We start from the raw sequence: 24,303 nt of genomic DNA on the forward strand, positions 1-24,303 counted from the left end.
AAATCATATTTGATGTTCTTTTTGTTTATGGGAATCGAACCCAGGTCCTCCCATGCTGAGCAAGCACACTGCTGTTGAGCTATGTGTGCAGTCCTTTGTTCTGTCTGTTGCTTGTTAGTTCACATTTAATGATAGAATTGTATGTTTTTAATTTTTATAAAGGTATCCCATACAAAATGAAATAGTGTCAACAGCCTTCCTGAGCCCCAGCACTCTGACTAGCTCCTGCTCCTTCTTTTCTCAGTTCATTAATAAAGGTTAGACAGTTGTCCTGGAAATGTGAATGAGAGTTGTGGACACCCAGAAGAATCAGCTTTTTTTATTTAGTTTGTGATAATTTAAAATGAAATTGTTTTCAAATAGAGGAAGCTCTATCGTTATGTGTATGAGAGAAGCATTTAGCCTACTTCACATAACAGAAACATTCTCTGTTTTTCCTTGTTATCAGACAAGTTACAAATGTTCTTAAAAGTACAGTTCTCCCTCAGTATTATCATGTCTAGCCATCAAGTCTACCCAGTTGTATTTAACAATCCATTGCCAGCCACTTCTTTAGATTTTGCATATATATGTAGTAAAAGACAATCCCAGGATTTGCCTCTGAGGAAAAAATTGTATTTCTAAAATAACTAAAAACAATTAATTTTGGCCAAATTTTAAAGTTTTTGAAATGTATAGTTTACCAGATAAATCTTGTTTGTGGTGTTACTACTGGAACTTACTGCTGAAGTGGTGGGGTAAAGTTTTCATTTGAAGAGAAGTAGCTGGGGCTGATGATGTAACCAAGTTGGCAGTTATCTAGCATGCATGAGGTGCCAGGTTTGATTGCCCAGCAAATCATAAACCTGGTGTGGTGGTTTATGCCTGCAGTCTGAGCACTCAGAAGGTAGAGAGAGGCAGGAAGGAGGCTCAGAAATTCAAGGTTATCCTTTACTGTATAGCACATTTGAGGACCTGGGAGAAAAAGAGTTAAGTTGATCTGAGATAATCTGTCATATTGGAAGTATCAAAATTAAGTCTCTCAGCTTTTAATGTTTCAGTAGTTATACCTGGCATAAATCCATAATAAGCTTAATGACTTTTGGTTTAAAAAAAAAAGTATAAATTCTAAATATGTATACGGACCATACTATGAAAGGGTACAAGGTGTTAGGAGTCCATTCTAGACCTTACCCCAAGGGGTGCAGGAAAGTCCGTTCAGGAAGAGTGTTCCAGTAGGATTAGGCCAGGTGCCACCACTGTTGAGTGTTCTGTGAAGACTTTGGTGGTGCAAATTACTGTTCCTACTACTCAGTTCTGTTTGTTGTAAATCAGCAGTTTCATTTGTTGCTAGATAAAACGTTAAGGACGTTCATAACGTAGTCTAGTTGGCACTGCTTTCAGTTAATGCTTTACGTATCCCTTTCCACATTTGTTAGGTGGATTAGTTAAGTAAGTACTGGTTCTGTAGCAAGATTGACAGCCTGTCTCGGAACATCCTCCCTCTATTGGGAATCCCAATGCATGTGCCAGTGTTAAGCAAGCCTGTTTCTTTGTCGCTCTGAGGTGATGATTACTCTTAGATCCCTTCTTGGGAATGTTTTAAAACCAGCACGGATCTGTGTCAGGGCTTGGACCCCTTGCCTCTGTGCCTTCTGCTCTTTGCTCTATGTGGAGCCCAAGAGGGCCTTAGCCTTCTACCATTCCTGGCTTCTTCCTTTGTTTCCACCTTGTTTCCTCTCTGTCCTCTTCTTTTCCCTCCTCTCATTTATAATTTTTCAAAATTAAAAATTTTATTATGAAATACCCTCTTCTTTTCATCTTTTATGTTTGGCTTTTTCTTTTATCTCAATGTTCTTTATCTCATTATAATGTATAACATTAAAAATGATTTCTGGGTCTGGAGAGATGGCTCCGCAGTTAAGAGCACTGGCTGGCTGCTCTTCCAAAGGACCCGGGTTCAGTTCCCAGCACCCACCCACGTGGCAGCTCACAACTGTCTGAAACTCCAGCTCCAGGGGATCTGACACCCTCAAACAGACATGCAAGCAAAACAACAATTATGTAATGTACAAGTAAATAATTTCTTCCTTAGAATTTTCTGCTCTACTTTCCCCTTCTTAAAACCATAAACTGTCCCTTCTTTTTCCTCTTTATGTGCTGTCTTTTATTTTATTTTGCCCCTAGTGGAAATACAAAAATCAGTATTTGTGTGTAGCGTGTACATAGCCCCATAAACTTATTTTTGACAATTTTTTTTTCAATGTGGCATTGGCTAGGAACTGAACTTAGGTCCTCTTTAAGACTAGCAAGTCATCCCTCCAGCCCCTCCTTTATAATTAAGTAAAATATAACAAACAAAAAAAAAGGAAAAACCCTTAATGTATGGGTTAAACAGTAAATCAGACAGAGACAGATGTAAAGAGTCTATCCTAACCAAGACAACCTGCAGATTAAGATTTTTAAAGAGACAGAAGCCAGGCAGTGGTGGCTCACACCTTTAATCTCAGCACTTGGGAGGCAGAGGCAGGCAGATTTCTGTAGGGCAGCCTGGTCTACAAAGCGAAATCCAGGACAGCTAGGACTGTTACACGAGAAATCCTGTCTTGAAATGGATGGATGGATGGATGGAAGGATGGATGGATGGAAGGAAGGAAGGAAGGAAGGAAGGAAGGAAGGAAGGAAGGAAAGGAATAAAGGAATAAAAATAGGGGTATTTCTCAATGGTAGAATGTTTACCCAGCCTGCACAAGCCCCAAGCTTGATCCCAAATGTGCCTCAATCCTACCACCAATAAAAGCAACAGCAAAAGTGTGCTAAGTGAAATTCCACTGTGATCCCAGCACTTGGGAAGCTGAGGGCCAGAGTGGCTGCAACATCCCATCTCAATGTTGTCCTACTGAGTATTCAGGGAGACACTTTTATTTTTTGAAACAGGGTTTCTCTGTAGCTCTAGCTGTCCTGAAACTGTTCTGCCTCCTGAGTGTTGGGATTAAAGATGTTCACTCCCTATACCCAGCAGGAAGAACATTGTATAATTTACTAGCTTTAATGAAAATGTAGACACTCAAAGTGGGGGCATAAATTATGTTAAATATGATCAGTTTTTTCAAAAGATCCATATCTGGACACATGGAAACTATATGTGAAAAGGAAATATATTCTGAAGTAAAAATAATTTCTTACTCCCTTCTGTTGTCAAGAGCAATTAGAACACATAGTTTTTATATTAATCTTCTCAGTATATTTCAACCACATAATAAATTCTTGAGAAAGCCTTCAATCTTAGGGACACAGGAGAGATTCAAGGTGGCTTTGCTTCTATCTCCTAAATGCTGGAAAGGAAACACTGAAGATTTCCTGAAGCGTCGATCTCTCTTGGCCCGAATTAACTAATCTCAGAACCAAACTGCAGAAGACAAGAGTGGCCTTCAGATGCCCCTTCAGTCCCTTTTCAGCAGCTTACAAAGGTGCCTGCTAACGGAGGGGGCGTTGTGGATCCCTACTCTGTCTGTGTGACTCCCACTGGCAAACAGTCGCCAGCTACACAGCTGATAAAGCTCAGTCAATAATGTTTTCACTCTAAGTAATAATCTTACTCTAAGGAAAAAACAAAAACCAAGCATGGTGTAAACAAGATTCCCTTTATGCCAGTTTCAATCAGAAGGCAACTGATTTACTATTTATTTATTGCTATTTGGCTTACAGTTAGTTTATAATCCAAAACGATGGTATGGGAAACATGTTTGTGTTAGAATGAGCCTCGGGCATAGGTTAGGCTTGCCCATATTAAGAAACATTGTATATTTTATACTGGATGAGGTCCCGGGCCTTAATGCCCCTGTTGTTCCTGCTGACTCTTGCTCACTTAGAAAGTTCCCTGTGAGATTGTTAGTTTGTAGTCATAAATTCAAGTCCATGTGGCTTTCCAGGGGAAATGACATCTCCTCCTTAGAACAACTCAGAACCCAGGAAGGCTCTACATTTCCATTTTCCTGTAAGGACCCAACAGGGAAGAAAGTGTTCTATCTCATCCTGACCCCTCACATTAGTATAGACTCCACAAGGTGAAAGGACATTTGACAAGGGTTAGATGAGAAACCCAGAGTGAAGAACAGTGTGAGTAAAGTCCCTTCACTGAAACTTGATGGGAGAAAAATCACAGTAACTAGCCCACAGTGGTCACATAGGAATGTGTGGGTTGGAGGTGGAGTTTTGAACAGTTGGAATGCTAAAGGAGGAAGGTACTTTCTAAACTCTATTGATGGGCAGAATAGCTTATGGATGAATTTTTAGCCCAGGCATAACTGTGATCAGTGTGTAATGAACAGTTTAGTTTAGCTAAAGAGACGTGTTTGGCTCCTTCAGTAGTGAGCCTAGGTTAGACCAGACCAGTGTGAAGGAGAGTGACTGAGTAAGGGTTAGGAGGAAAATGAAGAGAAACAGCAGGTGCTAAAGGAAGAGAGGCTAACTCAAACTCAGAGCAGGGCGTTTTGTTGAGGCGGGAAGAAGATAAGTCTGGGGAGAAGCAGTTTTGCTAAGAGCAGACAAGATAGGAAGAAGGGGGGTCCTATCTCATCTGAAGTTCCTGAGCTGGGTGTGGGGGGCCTGAGAACACTCTCGAGCAGTCGACAGAGAGATTGGAGGAGTTCACAGTGGACTGAGTAATTGCAGTTTTGGACTTCTTCCAGCAATTCATAGCACCCTGTGGGTAAGGGTAGACAGGGTAAACCACACTGTTTAATTAACCAGTTGTAACCCTTGCTGGCTGACCAAGTAAAAATATTCGGCATGGTACCAAGTGGTCAGAAATGCTCACTGGCTTAGTGAAGGTGATTTCAGTTTAAAAAATAAATTAAAATAAAAAGAGTCACAAACTCTTAACCTTTAATGATCAGGTTCTTGAGCTACTAGATATTGCATAGTTCATAATTAAAGAAGCAAGTGATAATAAATTGGCACCTGTAACTTAGCTTTAAGCATTGATCATTATGCTTTCAAAGGATGGGGGAAAGAAAACATTACCCTCATGTTAAACATCTTAAGCAGGAAATGACTAATACATGTCATAATTTAGAATTTTCAAACAAAGGGTAGTGCTCCTAAATACTTCTGGGCTTAGTTTTACTGGTCATGTGGAGTGTTGTCTGAGTGTGTGCCTGGGACCACAGTAGTTCTTTGAATCCCTCCAGGCTTACTATAATAGAAGCACAAGCTCCGGGCACTGCTGGTCCTCACTTCGGTCTCCCTCTCTGTGCATTGATTCTGCCAAGGTGGCTTATCAAGTGTAGGTGCTTGGAAGCCTGACTATGGGAGTTGGATCCCCAGAACCCATATGAAGATGGAAATAGAGACCTGACTCCACAGAGTTGTCCTCTGATGCTAACAGAGGCCTTCACTCCTCCCCATCAGACAGACAATAATAGTCATGATGGTGTGGTAATGCTGATGATGGCGACGACAATAATAATGATTAAATGTGGGTTTTGTTGGTGTTAATTTTTTAAAGACGACCATGTTTTCTTTCCCTTTGGGAGGCCTTGTCTGATGCAGATTTCTGTCTAGAATTTTTCTTTTTGGCTTCTCACATAAAAATAACCCTTTTGGACCAAAATATTTACTTGTGCTTGACCAATGTAAGTGGTTCCATCAGTGGACCTATTTTAATTATTTTGTAATACAGTTATGCATATGTTTAAATGTGTATGTGTATGTTTATATGTGAGTATACACATATGTATGTGTTCAGGTTCCCCAGGAAGCCAGAGGTATCAGACTCCCTTGGAACTAGAGTTGTGAGCTGCGTGATATGGGTGTTGCAAATTGAACTCTGGTCATCTGGTCATCTTAACCACTGAGCCATTTTTCTTCCAGCTAAACATTCATGTTTTGTACACACACACACACCCTCCAATTGCAGCCCCGATAAGTATGCTAAGACATGTGAGCACACTATCAGAAAGGTCGATCAGCGCATTTCTCCAATAGCAATACAGGCACGGGTACAGAGCTTCTGTTGGCGACAGTTTGCCAAGAATGAAGAAGCTGCAGGGACACCGCTGAGCTGTTCGGTGTGAATGCTGGCTGGACTCACTGGAGATGACTCAGTGTTGGAGATTCCAGAGCTGTCTTGCCACAGCTGCACAGTGGAGACAGAAGCAGAAACTAGAACATTTCTTTAAACTATTGCTTCGTCTTGGTAATGTGTAGTCCTTGTGAGTTTTTACATATGCCATCCTGAATAGTACTGTTTCTACACTTGTTTTGGCTTTGGTTTTTACGAAAAGATGCATTAGCCATCTTGAAACTTGCTTTCTTAAACCATTTCTGTCTGTGTCCGTTGTTAATGGTGCAAACTCCAAATGGACGATGCCGTATTGCTCAGGCCTTATTCATAACTAATGCAGACACCGAGCCAGTTAGGCCGTATTCATAACTGTCATGTAGACACCAAGCCAGTGGCTTAAGGATGCGTAACAGAATCTGGTTTCACCAGTGGGCTTGGTACCTATGAAAACATGTAAATACTCCTTTTTGTTTGTTTGTTTGTTTTTTGTTTTTCGAGACAGGGTTTCTCTGTGTAGCTTTGTGCCTTTCCTGGGACTCACTTGGTAGCCCAGGCTGGCCTCGAACTCACAGAGATCTGCCTAGCTCTGCCTCCCAAGTGCTGGGATTAAAGGCGTGTGCACCACCACCCGGCTTGTAAATACTCCTTTTTAAAATAATCGTCTAATTTACCGGTTAACTTACAGATGATTGGTGTTTATTCGAGAAATAAGTCCTGGCTATAAATAATAACTTCTGGACTTTTATTTATATCACAGTATGAATACTCTGAACTCAAATGGTGGAGCCACATTATTTTAAAGTTGGCATTTTATTATCATGTGATCCTGGAAATATGCTTGGACATGGGAGTGGCTTGATGCATTTTTCCAGAACGTGTTTGTATGAAAAAGCTCTGTGTCTGTTCTAGCTACATGAGCATATGGCAATCCAGTGAGAGGAAGGTTAAAGAGGAAATGACTGTCTGTCATTCCTTCTGGCTCACATGATAAGGTGACCTTTGATCCTTATTTTATTTGAACTAATCAAATATTCAATGACACTAGTCCAAACAAAAGGTTTTAATTCTGATTTTCCCTGTTTTTCTTATTCCAAATTTATTCATTGTTCTAGTTCTGATGATTTTGCTAAAACAAAAGTTGAGCTACTATTTACACCAGTAGCTCAACTTTGGGAAAAAAAAAACCCAACCTGTTTAAATAGAATATACTCCATAGTAAAAATAATGTGTGGCAATATTCAGGCTTCTAGTAGAATTTAAATTTAATTTTATTATCCTCTACCTTCAATTTATTATAAGCAGAAATAGTGATACTCAGCAATTCTTACTCACACAAGAATAGGCATAACTATACATACGTTTTCTTTTCCTAGATTCTACCTAAGATTGTTGGCTGTAGATAATGGGTCTCACAGGGCTTTTGGGGCCAGTGACATAGCTCTGCAGGGAAAAGCACTGGTTGCCCAAGTGTGACGCCAGAATTAAGTCCTCAGAAGCCACATAAAAAGGCACACCTGGTGGCGCCTATCTGTAATTCCAGCACCTGTGCACTGAGATGGACGATAGCAGCAGGAGAATTTGCTCGTTGGAAGTCTCCACCCCTGCGTCCAGTTTTATACTGTGCTAGGGCTCAAACCCAGGGCATTGTGTACATGGACAAACACTACCAACTGAGCTACATCTCCAGCCCTGGAAATAATTTGTTTGATTTTTGTTTTGCTTTTTAATGTGAACTTTGCCCTTGCTGTGCATCTCAATCCATTGTGATCCTGGTCTGTCCGGAGTGTCACTTGCACACTTGAGAAGATTCTGAGTCAGTACTCCTTAAACATTGTGCTGTTTGGTTTTGCATGCTGTCTGTAATGGTTAACAGTGTCTCGGTGCTTTTTGTGATCTCTGCCTTGCTTCCTGCCTTCTACCTATATCACATTCCATATACTTTGTGATGTCTCTAGATGACTTCCAATACATATTTCAATTCAAATACTGTGTAAGGAGGAACAAAGAAGAGTGTGCATGTGGGTCCACAGCTGTAGATGTAGACCCTTCATTAGTTCATTTAGTTTTAATGCATATCTCAATGTGTTGCATATCACAGTGCACTTCATTCCTGAACACATCAATATACATGTCATGATGTAGAGTTTAATATTTGTGACTGTCTTATTTATATAAAATATTAAAACTTCACAGATAAACCTTTATCTTCTCAGAACTGTTATTTAGTTTTTAGTATTTGTTGTTTACACTGGTGCTAGAGATGGAAGCCAGGGCTTTGTACATGCTAAGCCACCACCAGCTACATACCGACCCTTCCTTACAGCTTTTATTTTTGTATGTATTGTGTGCATATGTTTCTAGTATATATACATAAATAATAGGCTATGTGCTAGAATTTATGATTATAATAATTTCATCTGCATATTGAATGCTAATAGTTGAGATCTATGTGTTCAGAATATATTTCTTAGCAACCTCTATGTACTGGCTGGTTTGGTGTGTCAACTTGACACAAGCTAGAGTCATCAGAGCAGAAGGAGCCTCAGTTGAGGAAATGCCTCCATGAGATCCAACTGTAAGGCATTTTCTCAATTAGTGATCAATGGGGGAGGGCCCAGCTTATGGTGGATGGTGCCATCTCTGGGCTGCCAGTCCTGGGTTCTATAAGAAAGCAGTCTGAGCAAGACAGGGGAAACAAGCCAGTAAGTAAGCAGCTCCCCTCCATGGCCTCTGTCTGAGTTCCTGTCCTGACTTCCTTCAATGATGAACAGCAATGTGGAAGTTTAAGCTGAATAAACCATTTCTTCCCCAACTTGCTTTTTGGTCATGGTGTTTTTTTTGCAGCAATAGAAACCCTGACTAGGACACTACATCTTTTTCTGTTAGTACAGTGCTAGGAGCAATGTAGGCTACAGTATTTGGATGCCTTTTTCATTTCTGTAGACCCAGATTAGATGTTTAAACTTGTCTGCACTGTTTAACATCTATGTGCTGTCACTTTTTACCAATCTTATCAATATGGTAGAGTTTGTGAATGTCTGTGCCCCAGTTGGAGTTCCTTTCTTTCTTTTTTTTGGTTTTTCGAGATAGGGTTTCTCTGTGTAGCTTTGTGCCCTTCCTGGAACTTGCTTTGAAGACCAGGCTGGCCTCGAACTCACAGAGATCTGCCTGGTTCTGCGTCCCGAGTGCTGGGATTAAAGGTGTGCGCCACCACCGGCCAGCTGGAGTTCATTTCTTAACATACATTTTTATGTTTTCTTTCTTTTAATTAATTTACTTATTTATTTTGGTTTTTCAAGACAGGGTTTCTCTATTTCACTCCTTTAAAAGTGATGGGCTTTTGTATTTCCCACTTGAGTGTTACACCAGGTCAGCCCTCATCATCTGTACTTGGTTTGTGCTCTTCTGTCCTCTGGAGTCCCAGCAGGACTGGAGGTGTTTCACACGTGTACTGGGCGATGTAGTAGGCACTAATACTGGAAATGTGGCAAATGTTAGCTTTAATGTTACCTCATTTTTACCAATATAAATCTACAGCTATATTATATGGTCTCTGTATGGTACTGAGCAGCATGGTTTTATAACTGCTGCCACCCCTGATTCACTGTTCTATTTGTTCAACATGTATTAACTTCTGTTTCAGGGGAGTTGAAAGAACTTTCTTCATTGTTGCTAATGATTATGGTATCTATTCCCATTGATCCAGATCCAGGCTCACTGTCAGCTTCTGGCTATGTGCGTCTGTGTCAAATGACATAGTACTAACTACCCCTTGAAATAAACATGTGAAAATGTTTATCTATCACTCTTCACATTACCACATCTCTGCTGCTTCCAGTTGTTCTAGTTTGTTTCTAAGAGGTGGTCTCACAAGGTAATCTTAGAGACAGGTTTCTAGGCTTGCTCTCAGAGATTTTGTCCATTAGGTTATTGAGGTGAAAGGCTAGACTGCATGAAGGAGAAATGGGTCCAGCGGTAGGTAGCACTCCTCAGCAGTAGCACTCATCACCCCCCTCTGCTTCTGAGAATCCAGTGTGACCAGCAGCCTCAAACACAAAGCAGAACACTGCCTCTCCTTATGTCATGCTCATCGCTGTTCCTGATACAGAACACATGCTTTTTGTGGAAGTCACTGTTATGAATGAATGCTCTATATTGTCTCATTTAATCCTTGAAACTGTAGTCAGGCTCTGAAGTCAACATTTTAATTAATATAGCTAATTTTTAAGTAGTTCTTTGCAGAAACTTTGGAAACATCCTTTTTTTGCCATTGCTCATCTCCTTAGTATTTGGCATTGATCGATTGATTGGCAAACTAGTATTGCTTGTATTGTTAACCAAACTCCATAGTCTGTACCTGGGAGCTGGTGGAATAGAGTAGTTTAGGTCTTGTGATTTAGGGAGCACTTCTCCCCCTATTTTCTAGAAGAGGTGGCTGTGGAAATTCTACTCTATCCCCTTAGTGTGAGGAGAATTTGCCAGGGGCACACCTACATCTGTTACTGTCTGCTCTGAGTGTCAGACTACACTGTCTGTCCTTAGAAGAGTTCTAGCAGATTATGTCTTTCATTGAAATGGTCCATTTCATCCAATTAGTGGGATGAGAGTTTATACTACCCCTTTCTAGTTACTGTCCTTGAAATCAAGTCATTTTCTCTCCTTCCCGAAGGTGGTTACTGTGGTTATAGAGTTAGCGATTGAATTGTCTTTCCAAAGAGCCAGCTTTGGGGGATGTGTAGTTCACTGCCTAGAGTGTTTGAGGCCCAGGGCATGGTAATATATGCTTATAATCTCAGCACTCAGGAGGTGGAGGCAGGAGGATGGTTTCAAGGTCATTCTCAACTGCATAGCACTTTAGAAATTAGCCTGTGCTGAGACACTGTTTCAACATTAAAACCCCAAACCAGGTTTTGCTTACACCAATTCTTCCCCATTTGTTTTGCGTGTGTTCATACATACATGTGGAAGCAAGAGCTTGGTGCTGGGTATCTTCCTCAATCACTCTCCACTTGATTCCCTTTTTAAAAAAATCTTTTAAAGAATTGTTTTTATTGCTTGTATGCGCTCATGAGTAGTGCAGGTACCTGCAAAGGCCAGAATCCCCTGGGACTGGAGCTACAGGTGCTTGTGAGCTGTTCAACTTGAGTGTTAAGGACTAAACTAGGGGGCTGGAGAGATGGCTCAGCAGTTAAGAGCACTGGCTGTACTTCCAGGGGTCCTGAGTTCAATTCCCAGCAACTACATGGTGACTCACAACCATCTAAAATGAGATCTGGTGTCTTCTTCTGTCCTGTAGGCATACATGCAGGCAGAACACTGTATACATAATAAATAAATAAATCTTTTAAAAGAAGAAGGAGAAGGAGAAGAAGAAGAAGAAAAAAAAAAACAACTACTAAACTGGGTCCTCAGTGAGAGCAGCAAACACTCTTAGTCACTGAACACCTGTTGGGGTCCCTTGCTTCCCCTTGGAACTCACTAATCCAGCTAGACTGGCTGGTCTGCAAGCCTCCGGGATCATCTTGTCTCTGCCTCCCTGGTGCAGGGACAGTCTGAATTCAGATCTTCCTGCTTGTGCTTAGGTAACAGGTCTTGCTCGCTGACCCATCTCCCCTACTCCTTACTTCCTGTTTCTAATTTCATTTTTCTGTTGTGGTTTTTTTCCTTTTTTTTTTTTTCTTTTTTAAGATTTATGTATTTATTTTGTATACAGTATCCTGCCTGCATGTGTCCCTGCAGGCCAGAAGAGGGCACCAGATCTCATGATAGATGGTTGTGAGCCACCATGTGGTGGCTGGGAATTGAACTCAGGACCTCTGGAAGAGCAGTCAGTTCTCTTAACCTCTGAGCCATCTCTTCAGCCCCCTGTTGTGGTTTTTTTAACTTTTTCTTATAGTTACTTTGAATTTCATTTCTTTTTCTAATGTCATAAACTACTAATTTTGTCTTCCAATAATTCATTTTTCTGTAAATACAGTTTTTGTTGCCCTTTGCAAATTTTGACACTTTATTTTTATTTAATTCAGAATGTTTAACATTTCCCTTGAGACTTTGACCCATGTATTCCTAACTTCAGAAGCCAATGCTTGGAACTACTTTTCTGCCTTCCCTGCTCATCTAACTGTGCTGAATTCTAATTGTCTTCATTTACTCCAATATGAGGATGTGACCTTCTTGAAGCAGGACACAGAGTATTTTTAAGCAAGTGAGTTCGGTTAAGGGAAATTAGATGAATTGATAGTCAGCAACAACAGAGGAAATAGTCCTGTTGGATGATAAAGCAGCAGTTGGGTCCCTCCAATCTTCCAGACTTGGATGCCTGTGCTAACCACACCTTATCTTGCCTTAGTTTTGTGTCCTCCCCCCCCCCACCACCACCACCATGGAACACAGAGTAGAAGCAGTGTTCTTTAGAGGAGTCTCATATCCTGGCAAGCTGCTCTTTGTTCATTTCCTTACTGCAGTAATGTTGGTTGTGTCTGCTCAACAAGCACCCTACCAAGGCTGCGACCTGGCCAGCCCTGACGAGGTTTTCAATGGAGCAAGTGTGCCAGTGAGTTTGCTTTGCCAAGGTATCCTGTATAGTCAACAGAAAACCTTTATGTCTGATCGGAAAGCATGATTGAGGAACCAGTATTACCCCTAGAGGTCCTGTGTGAGAATTTGGTTGTCAACACTGGCCGTTACAGTAAAGGACTGTGGAACAGCATTGTTTGCATCCCACTGAGATTTAGCTGCCTATGCAGCCTGGGTGAGCCCCACCCAGACACTGACCTGCTTCCTACTTTGATGAGGTCCAAACACAACAGCAGCAGCAGCAGCAGTCTTCCTGTGTGGCCTGCAGCCTTCAGACCTGCAGGTTATTGATGCTTCCATCTAGGGACCATAAACAAACAAGCTCTCTACAGAGAGCTGCACCCTTCCTGCCAGGGTGGATTTACTGTGGGACAGATTTCGGAAATAGGTTCCTGACAGTTTCAAGTTGCGTTTAGAAAATGTTAGAGGGTGAGGTCTTCCTTTAACTAAAACTATTTCCTATCTAATGTCCAACTAGAGCATTTTAAATAGCCTTTTAAAAAAAAAGTAGTCCCGTTGGATGATAAAGCAGCAGTTGGGTCCCTCCAATCTTCCAGACTTGGATGCCCATGCTAACCACGCCTTGTCTTGCCTTAGTTTTGTGTCTACTGCAAGTAGAGAATTATGTTGCTTTCAATAGTTAATTCCTATCCAAAAAAAAAAAAGTACAGACGTTTTCGTGTTCTAGTGAATAATTTAAAAAGGACTTTTAATAAAAACATATACTAAGCAAAAATGCTTGTATCTTGTAACAGGTGGTCATGGTTCAGTGTGAGAATTCCAGGGTGCTTTTCTCATACTCGTGTGAGAATACAATTGTATTCTGTAATGGGGGTCTGAGTCCAAAGCGGAGTGACATTAAAGACTGCATAGGTTAGTTCAGCGTAGCATTATCTTCATCTTTTTTTTTTTTTTTTCCATTTAAAGCCAGTAAAATGTAGGCCACCCACAAAGCAGTCTGCCGAGACTGTGGTTGGTGTTAGAGTGCTGTTGTGTAAGTTCTGTGTTTCCCGGGATTTACCTCCACACAGCTCAAGCATGGTGACTGCTTTCCCACAGTACTGTGTTGGCTTGATTTGGGATCATGTGCTGTGAGATCAGTCGCAGTGTGCCTGTTCCCTCAATACCACGTGTAATGTGTGTGAGTAATACACAGTTTCTCATTGGTTTGTAAGACTAAAACCAGTTCCATTTCCAGGAAGCCTGGGGATAAACTGAATAAATGTTGAGTTGAACTTGATGTTATAAACAAACCTTACCATATTAGAAAAGTATGTATATGTTTTCATTTTATTGCTAACAAGGCTGCTATGAGAGTGTGTGTGTGTGTGTGTGTGTGTGTGTGTGTGTACACGTTGTAGTTGGAGATCTTCTCTCCAGGTGCCACCAAGCCCCCGTGGTCCCACAATCCACGTATAAAATAATCACTCAGACATTTATATTACTTAAACTGCTTGGCCATTAGCTCAGGCCTACCATTGTCTAGCTCTTACTCTTATCTTTCGCCCATTTCTATTAATCTATACTTTGCCATGTGGCTTGTGGCTTACCGTGCCTTGTGGCTTACCGGTGTCTTTACATGTTGCTTGTCATGGCGGCGGCTGGCAGTCTCTCTCCCAGCCTTCCACTTCCCATAATTCTCCTCCTTGCCCTGCCTACCCTATCCTTCCTGCCTGGCTACTGGCCAATCAGCACTTTATTTTACCCAATCAGAGCAACACATTTGACATACAGAACATCCCACAGCAGTATGTACGTACATGGAGGTCAGAGGAGTTCATTCTTTCTCTCTTACCACTTGGGCTCAAACTCAGGTCCTCAGGCTTGGCAGCAAGCTCCTTTACAGATACAGATTTTTTTTCTCCCCCAGAGCTGAGGACCGAGCCCAAGGCCTTTTAAGCGCTCTACCACTGAGCTAAATCCCCAACCCCCAGATACAGATTTTATATATTCTATTTTGTGTCATTTGTAAAAGTTTTTTTTTTTTCAATTTGCTTGGACCTGGTAAATCCTTTCCCCTCTTTCTCTTTCCCTTCCCCCTTGGTCTGCTTGTCCAGCGGCCCTCCCTCTCTCGCTCCCTCCCTCCCTCCTATCTCTCCCTCCCTCCCTCCCTCCACTCCCTCCCTTTCTTTCTGCTGTTGCCTTGTTTGGTCCCATGGGTTTTGCTATGTGTTTCAGCCTGGCCTTGAACCTATGTAGCTCAGGTTGGCCTAAAACTAATAGCATAGTCCAACTGCTTCAGTTTTTGTGAGCCACACTACCACACCTGCCTTTGTGAGTTAATTTCAATGTCATGGTATTGAATTCAGTAAAATTTAGCAACCTAAATTCAATGAGTCCTTAGATGGCAGTTTTTAAGCAATAAAAATCTATTACAGAGATTTCAAAACCATAGTCCCCACAACTAGTAGTGCCCAGCTGGCACAGTGGCTCCATGGGTAGGGGTGCTGGCCTCATAGCCTGACACCCTGATTCAGTTCTGTGAACCCAGGTAAAGGTGGGAGAAGGAACCAGCTCCACAAAAGCTCTCCTCTGACCTCCACACTCAATGTGTATACATATCCACTTATAAACCCTGTGCTAAAGCCCATCTACATCTCAAATGTATGATTTCTGAATGAGTAAAATCAGTTTTTGAAGAATAGTGGTATGTTATTGTACATTAGAAAAATAAAATTTAGCCAGTGGTGGCGGCGGCGGTGCACACCTTTAATCTCAGCACTCAGGAGGCAGAGGCAGAGGTAGGTGAATCTCTGTGGTTTGAGACCAGTCTACTCTACAAATCGAGTTCCATGACAGCTAGGGTGTTAAAACAGAGAAGCCCTGTCTCAAAAAAAAACAAGGGGAAAAAAAGGAAAGAGAAGAAGAAAATAAGGCAGAGGCATGTGGATCTCTCAAAGCCAGCTTGGTCTACAAGTGAGTTCCAGAGCTACATAGAGAAACTGTGTTGGAAAGACAAAAAACAGAGGTTTTCCATCAGATCTTTTTTGGTTTTGTTTGTTTGGTTGGTTGGTTGGTTTTTTGTTTTTTAAAGCAGGGTATCTCTGTGTTACCCTGGCTGTCCTGAAACTTACTCTGTAGACCAGGCAAGACTCTAAGTACATGAACTATAGAGTACAAAATGGAGTACAGAAATTTAAAAAATACATTTAGTATAGAGGATATGTACATTTATTAGAAAGTAAATATCCCCCGGCAGTGGTGGTGCACCCCTTTAATCCCAGTACTCGGTAGGCAGAGGCAGGTAGATCTCTGAGTTCAAGGCCAGCCTGGTCTACAGAGCGAGATCCAGGAAAGGCGCAAAGCTACACAGAGAAACCCTGTCTCAACAAATAAAAACAAAAAAAAACAAAAAAAAAAGAAGTAAATATCTAATTGTCAGTGATAATTACATATTTTGAAATAAAAATGTGCCACACATGTATATGTGTTTATATATACATGGATGTGTAGTGCATATATCTGTAATCTATAGATATTAACCCTGTTTTGGTGGCTTTGGTTAAATATTTATAACTGAAGTGTTTGCCCTTAGATGCTCAGCATTCTTACAGCTTTTTGTTTATAATCTGGTCTAGAAACTTTTTTCTTTTCTTCTTTCTTCTTTCTTTCTTTCTTTCTTTCTTTCTTTCTCCCTCTTTTTCTTTCTTTCTCCCTCCCTTCCTTCTTTCTTTCTTTTCTTTTTTTTTTTTTTTTTGAGACAGGATCTCACTATGTAGCCCTGGCAGACATGGAATTTGCTTTGTAGATCTGACTGGCCTTCATCTCAGATCTTTTTGCTTCTGCTGGGATTAAAGGTGTGGTCACCAGGTCTGTCTAGCCTTTTCCTTCTGAACAAGTGGTTGATTTGCTTGCCTCACTTCTGTTCTGTCGGTGGGCTGCCTTGCTCCAGGTGCCCGCCATGACTCTATTCTGGTGATGGGTGTCTTGGTGTGTCTGTTCTTACTCTGTTGTGAACAGAAAGCCAAGACAGGTCCCAACGGCCGCTGTGCTTGTACTGCGGAGTTTCAGCCATACTGCTGTCTCCCTTGTCGACTGCAGCATCATAGTTCTGCCAGAGTTCAACTAATGAATGAAGTAGTAACCAAACTGTGTTTTACCATTCTAGGTTTACCGACAAGACTGTGAGACTTTCGGGATGGTGGTGAAAATGCTGATTGAAAAGGATCCTTCCTTAGAAAAGTCTGTACAGTTTGCATTGAGGCAGAATTTACACGAAATAGGTGAGCGATGTGTTGAAGAACTGAAGCATTTCATCACTGAGTATGACAATTCTACTCAAGATTTTGGAGACCCTTTTTAGAAGACTTAGTGCCCAGGTCAAAAAAATTTTTTAAAGCTTCTAGATTTTTTCCCCTTGGATTGTTTAAATCCTTACTATTTTGTGATGAAGAGAAATACTTTATGATAGCTGACCATGTTTCTAGTATCAAATAAACATCTACAATAGCTTTTAAAGTATCTTAATTCGAATGTTTTTCCTATGTATAGAATCTTCTAATCCATCTTCATACACTTCCTCCCTCCCAAAAATAATGTTGAATTAATTTTTTAAAGTTCCAAAAAGCAGTTCTGGAGAGCAGCTCTCTGCACTTAACTCCTGTTCCCTAGTCTTCCACGGCGCGTTGGTCTCAGTAGTGTAACTTGTAATTGGAGATCATTCCAGGTTGCATCTCGTGGGCACTGTTAGCATTTCGAGTTGAGTTTGACTTGCTGCTTGTTTTTCTTCAGCTTTGTAACTTTTGGTAATATCAAAATATACTGTCTTAATGAATTAAAACCGCTATCTTACAATATTTGGTTTGAGAATAATTCTTATTTAGTATAGGAAAGAAGCACTTAAACAAACTCTAAAGGACACGTCAAAACAAAGCCTTATTCTCAAGTCATTGAACTTAGTGTGTCTCTATGAAGTGAGACTCCTGACTGCTCTCTTTGAACAATATAAGACTGATCAGAAGTGTAATCTGAGATGCAAGAAGCATTTGAAGTTGAGATTTCTCAGAAACCCTTCTGGTGGCTATAATAAAAAATTAGACTATACAAGAACCTGCAGTTTTGTTTTAGGCACATTCTTTATCAAAGAAGGACCTGACAAGAAGCTTGTGCTTGCAATTAAATGAGAATTCTCTGAATTTCCACGATCTCAGTTCTGTAGACTTAGAGAATCTCCCTCTTCACAAGTGTTATCATAGAGACGAGTGGAAAACAGTGAGACCAGCTCAGCTCCCCTTACCTTGTATGTGAACCAGTGAATAAGTGAAGAGACAATTAGGACATTCTACTCTTTTCCTGGTCCCTTCCAACATAGCAGTGAACCAAAATACATAATTTGTGATGCTAAGTACCTTAAAAATCATGATTTTAATTACTGCCCAATTTCATTATCTACTACTTTTTTTTTTTAAGTCAAGGTTTTACATTGTAGCCCTAGCTAGCCTGAAAACCTCTTGTATAGACCAGGCTGGCCTTGAACTCCCAGAGATCCTCTTGCCTCTCTGCCTCCTGCGTGCTGTACATGTGCCACCATGCTCAGTATCCTCTTTTTCCTTTTCATTCATTTCTGTCCTTTTTCCTTTTTTATTTGAGACAGGGTCTCACTCTGTGTCCTAGTCTGGCTTCAGACTTTCCTGCCCTGGCCTTTAACTCTTGGTTTGCCTGCCTCAACTTTCCTGAGTGCCAGGATTACAGGTGTGAGCCACGTGCTTGCCATTACATTTAGTGGCCTCTATGATACTATCTACAGAGATACCCCCAAAGTACATACAGATTATATTAAAGGTAAAAATAGCAGTATGAATAATTTTAATGAGCCTACAATGGATGTGTGAAGATATGTATTATGCCATTTCGGAAATTAAAATCTAATTGAGGACATTTATTTATTTTATTTTTTACGTTTCCTAAGTGAACACTTGGATCTATTTTTGGCATTGAGATTCTATACCTTTTATAGACATATTCTTCCTCAGTGCAGGTAGTGACTGAACTGCTGGTCACTTCAGAAAGACAGAAGATACTGATGCCTTTTTCCTCCCACCAACTTTCGGCTCCTTTAAATCAAGTTGTTAAGAACATAACTATAAAATTTAAGGAGCTACCAAGGCAATGAATTGTTCATTTGATAGAAATTCATTCAAAGAGAATCTTACTAATAGAACTATTTAAATGTAGGTCCAACCAATAATCTCCTTCCCGCAAATTACATTCAGCATTTGAAGCTATTTGTAGCTTGCCGTCAGCATTATTCTGTAGGCTTGTCAGTGTTAAATGTTTTGTTTATTTTTGTTTTTTAAAGGGCCTTTGAAAGTTTAATTTTAAGGCAGATAAATTCATGTGTACTAGAATGTGTATTTTGTAAAATGTTTTTGATTAGATAGATATTTGTAAATTATCCATTGTTTTTGAGTATATGTAATTTGTGTGATAACATTTTCATTGTCTTACCATAAAGCCTTGATGATCAACATGGGGGAAGCAGATACTGTAAAGTTTTTGTGAACTTTAAAAATAAAGCAACCAATGCTAAGTAACTTGTCTTCTCTCATTTTCTCCCCACTCATATATGACTGAAGTGTAACTTTCCTACTCTCTGCCTGCCTGATAACTCTTTACTATTCAGTTCACTTCTCAAGAGTGGGCTAGGAGAGGAGAATTGAGACACTATTAACTTGATGGAGTTGGGATAATGTCACTGAAGCAGTCCTGATAGTACCTGGCCCAGTAAAGTCCTCGGGAGTTATATAACTGGGAATCTGAGTTTTCGTGAACTGCAAGATTGAAAGTCCTCCGACTGAGCTGTCACACTCTGCAGAGCAAGAACCTTGCTCTTTGCGTCACTCTGGTTCTGAGCACAGCTGGGAATGTTGTCAACTGAAAGGTGTCTTCACCTTTGAGTGAAGCGTGAGCCCCAGGTCTTGGAGAAATGGAATTTATTCAGACTGAGAAGTACCAGAAGTTGAGAAGGAGGGAATGCAAAGGAAAAGGGGTATCTTCTGTGTGGCCAGTCAGTTCTCACTGCTGTGACAAAGTCCTGAGAGAAACCGGGGAGGGAGGATCAATTTATTTTGATGATTTCAGGTATGTTAGCCCACTCTCGCTGGGCCCCACTGATTCTCCATCTGTGGTATAAGATGTGACTTCACAGTGGGTGGGTGGGGAAGTTGTAGTAGAGCTGAGTTGCTCATCCCAAGGCAACCAGAAGCATGAGGTAGGGGTGGGGGATGTCTATACCTGTGGGCCTCTTCCTTCCTCCTGAGCCTCTAGACATCACTTTGAGGGAGTGTCTTCCCCCTCAATGTCCCCTCTCTAGAAAGAGCTTCATAGACATCCAGAAGCGTGCTTTTCTAATAAACCTCTAGGTGCTTCTCAGTCCAGTGAAGTTGATGGTGGTAACTGACTTCACACACAATGAAGAGTTGAAGGAAATAAGCTGAAGAATGGGAATGTCAAAGTCTGCCTGTGTGTGTAAGCATGGGGGGGAAAACACTGAAGGGAAAATCTTCAGTGATGGGAAGGCCCTGAAATCTCCCTTGCTGAGGACATCAGGTCATGTGGACCTGTTGAACCCGTTTCCAAACCTCTGAATGAAGTGTTTGGTGGCCCCGACCCACCAGGAACAGACAAAGTCTTTCAAACCTACCCTCGCCAGGTGGTGGTAACACACACCTTTAATCCCAGCAGAGGTGGGTGGATCTCTGTGAGTTTGAGGCCAGTCTGCAGATCTCAGATCTCAGTCTGCAGAGTGAGATCCAGGACAGGCACCAAAACTACACAGAGAAACCCTGTCTCAAAAAAAAAAAAAAAACAAACAAACCAAACAAAACAAACCCTACCCTCTTCACCCTCTCCCTACTTTGCTTTTCTAAAGATTGGAAGGTGTCTACTGCAGCAGACTTTCTTTACATCAATTAGCTTATATTAATTGTACATAATAAGTTTTGTTATGTTTTTTATTTATATATATTATATATATAGTGTTACTGGTATTTATCTCCTATTACTCCCTATTGTCCTACTTCTGCTGATCCCCTTCTCAACTGGTCTCTCCTGTGGTGTTTTTTTGTTTTTGTTTTTTGTAGCAGGGGCAATAGGTATCATTAGGATTTCATACAGAAGCATGGATGAGAATTTATATACAGGAGCATGTACATCTTGACTAATGGCAATACCAGTAAGAAAAAACCCCTGCAACCCATTAAACTCCCTATGAATCTTCAGAGGCCCTTATAAGCCCCTCCTCACTCCATGACAAAAGGTTGGCATGCCCAATCGTATGTGGGTCTCGCAGGTAGTCATACCTGCCAAGAGTTCAAGAGTCTGATGCATGCCTAGAGACTGTGTCACAGCACTTCACCCCATCCTTCCTGCTGGTCTCTATTCTGAGATAGTCTGAACTTTGCTTGGGGTGATCTCATGACTTTGAGTATCTGTTTACTGCTGCCCACTGCAAAAAGAAGCCTCTCTGACCCAAGCTGGCACTGGCACTCGTCTGTGGGCATTTATATATCATCTAGAAGGTGATTTGATGAGACCATCACATTCATTTTGCCAAGCAACTATAGTTTCCCACTAAGGCCTGTGACCTCCCTGGCCATCAACTTTTATCCAAATTTATGGTATGTCTTAACAGTTTTCACTTCTCAAGTTTGGGGTTGCTTTTCTTTTAGCATTTCTTTGCAGTGTATTCTTCGTTGAAATGCTGGTTAAAGTATAATCATTCCCTGCTGCTTTGAATTGCTTTTTTCTCCTGTGCAAAGCACTGCACATGTTAATATACCTGCTTATGTTTTCTTGTTAATCGACAGGAGTCTGTCCCAACTACAGCCTTTTTAAGATTTATGTGTTTGTGTCTGTGTGTACATGTGTTTACCCACAGAGTCCCAGAAGTGTGTCAGATCCCCTGGAGCTAGAGTTAACACGTTTGTAACCTGCCCATTGTGGGTCCTAGGATCCAAACTCTGGTCCTCTGATATAGCCAGCCACATCTCCAGCCCACCAACTACAGACATAACTGAAGAGTAAATACATCTCTCCCTTTTGCAGGAAGAAGGTAGGTTAGAGCAGAATGTGAAGGATGTTGCACCAAGCTTGTTGCTTTGCTGGAGAATGAAATTTGAAATTACGTGAACAGCGTTAACTGCTAAAGTACATTGATTTCTCATTGCCTTCAACCTACCCCCATCCCCAAGCCAGTTCACAGATCCTGAACCTCAGCAAGCTGAAAGCAGCACTCTGATTTAATGCCAGAGTCAATGCCGATGTCAGTTTCACTCCAGGTTTTCTGTCACGCCCTAACCTCCAAGGTCGGCTCTGACAGCTCTTTGGCTGCCACTTTCATCTCGGAAGGATTTCTGGTGGGCAGCAGTCCATGTTAGAGGCAGCCAGCCACCCAGTTGTCCTCGGAGCTGGTGCTGCTGACAGCAAAGGCCACATTCTGCTTGCCAGGCCAAGGTTGGGCTACATACAGTGCATGTTTTTCATGCCGTACCTGCCAGCCCTTGAGAGCACTGGTATTATGCTATCCTATTCCGTAAACAAGGAAAAAATAGCTCCAGGCGAGGGATGAACCCACAACTTGAGTTACCAGCATCTTTCCATGGTAGTTGAGTGGATACAGAATAACTATTACTGTATTTGCCCTGCCTCCTTGTGGTTCAGTATATGAACCAAATTCTTTCCTGTGGGATTTCAGAGGATGTGCTGCTTGGCACTGGGGACCTAAGGGACCTAAGTGGAGGTACCTCTTCTGCTTTTTACCCACTCCCAAGCATAGGAGCAATAGCAAGGACCTAAGGGCTGTGGAGTTTTCTCTTCTGCCTTTTACCCATTCTCTGCATTGAGCTTTTGGCTGAGATTAGGGTCTTTAAGCACATTACTGTGTGACAACTTGTGGAAGCTTTTATTGCAGGTTTTTGTCAACTAACATCCAAAGCTTAGCTGCACTAGTGTTGGGCTGAGCAGGTCACATCTATCCTATACTGCCGTTGTCCTTACTGACTTTGGGTTAAGGGGAACTGATGGTATGAAAGACTTCACCAGGGTTCTGAGATTATAGTGTTCTGTTACAGCCTAATGTGCACTATATCACAGTAGCCCCAGCTTGCTGTCTTCTGAGCTCTTCCCCACAGATTATTCTAGACTTTAGAATACTATCCACTTGTCTAAGGTTTTAAAGCATTTTCCCCACCTATTATGAAAAGCTTTCCACTCCTTTTGAACCTTGTTGTTCCGGTCTGAAATCAGAATGGTTGGAAGAAATAGAAATGGTTTGGTTGTCATTCAGTACTGGTTCAAACCTTGTCCCCGGTGTGCATGGGCTGTTTGGTGCACAGTGGAGCTAATATGAAATTCATTGTAATGGATTTTATATTCATATATACAGTTAATAGTATTGTAAAACCATTTGAAAAAATTAAAATCTTTCATTTTTTCTTTATCTGAACTTGTTTCATTTTGACTGTGGCTTCCTCTTCAGAGCTACTTCAGAAACCCCACTGGCCCCTAGCCAGCAAGTAGAATCCTTATCAGACAGATCTGTTGGTAAATGAAAAATCAGGAAAGGGAAAACGGACTGCTGAATGGGAACCCTTCTCCTCCCTCCTCCCCACCCCCCCTCCCACCCTCTAGAATGTGGAAGCTGCTGGGGGAAGCCTTTGAGAAAGTCGGGTACTCTTACAGCAAAAGTCCCAACGCTGACGAGAGGCATTTCTGCCGGTCCAGATCTCCCGATCCTTGGAGTCCTGCATGGTATGCTTCATTTCACAAAGACCAGCTTGGTGCTGGGTGTCTCTTAGGCGAGTGACATCTTCTCTAACAGTCACTTCATGCAGTTTTGTGGGACTACGAAGATGTTTATCTTGATAAAGATAGGGTTTACGTTGTCTGGGATTAAGTGATTCCAGAAAGTAGGCTGCAAGTTCATTCTAAAGTTTGTAGAATACCACCACCGTGCATATGTAATGCAGCATAAAAGTGTCTTATCAGCAATTAAAAATTGCTCATGAAACTGAAAAGCTTCTGTATGGCAAAGGACACCATCATTCTGACAAAACATTAAGCTACAGAATAGGAAAAGATTTTTACCAATTACACAGCTGATAGAGGGCTGATATCCCAAATATAAAATGAACTCAAAAAGCTGGACATCAAGAAAGCAACTCAATTAAAACTAGGCACAGAACTAATAAAGTTCTCAGAAGAGGAAACACAAATGGCTAAGAAGCTTGTAAAGTGTTATCCTTTGTCATCAGGGATATGCAAATCAAGACAACTTTGAGATTTCATCTTACACAATAATAAAATAAATGTCAATTTATGCTGGGGGGGGGGCATGGGGAAAGTGAAACACTCGTCCATGGCTGGTGGAGTACAAACTGATATGGCAACTATGAAAATCAGTGTTGTCTTTCCTCAAGAAGCTGCTGAAAGATCTACCTCAAGATCCAGCTATGTCACCAGCATATACCCTAAGGATGCTTCACCCTCTACAGAGATACTTGCTCATCCATGTTCATTGCTCCACTACTCATAATAGCCAGAAACTGGAAACACCTTCAGTGTCATCAGTGGATGAATGAATAATGAAAATATGATGCATTTACACAATGAAATATTATTCAGCCATTTTTTTAAAAAAGCCAAACTTATAGAATTCTCTGGTAAATGGATGAAAAAGAAAC

At 41.3% G+C, this 24,303-nt stretch overlaps 1 protein-coding gene across 12 annotated transcripts in view; it reads left to right on the forward strand.

Annotated features, from left to right (window-relative positions):
* Positions 1–18,058, forward strand: part of Pphln1 (periphilin 1) — a 125,343-nt gene extending 107,285 nt beyond the window's left edge. For all 12 annotated transcript variants that reach the window (XM_036207762.1, XM_036207754.1, XM_036207755.1 and 9 more), the window contains one exon: positions 16,731–18,058. In XM_036207762.1, coding sequence (XP_036063655.1) covers positions 16,731–16,925 — 195 coding nt within the window. In that variant the 3' untranslated portion in view covers positions 16,926–18,058. The remainder of the gene's footprint in view (positions 1–16,730) is intronic.
* Positions 18,059–24,303: the final 6,245 nt, after the last annotated feature.

Source organism: Onychomys torridus, chromosome 16 (assembly GCF_903995425.1).
Source record: "Onychomys torridus chromosome 16, mOncTor1.1, whole genome shotgun sequence".
Classification (NCBI taxonomy): Eukaryota; Metazoa; Chordata; class Mammalia; order Rodentia; family Cricetidae; genus Onychomys; species Onychomys torridus.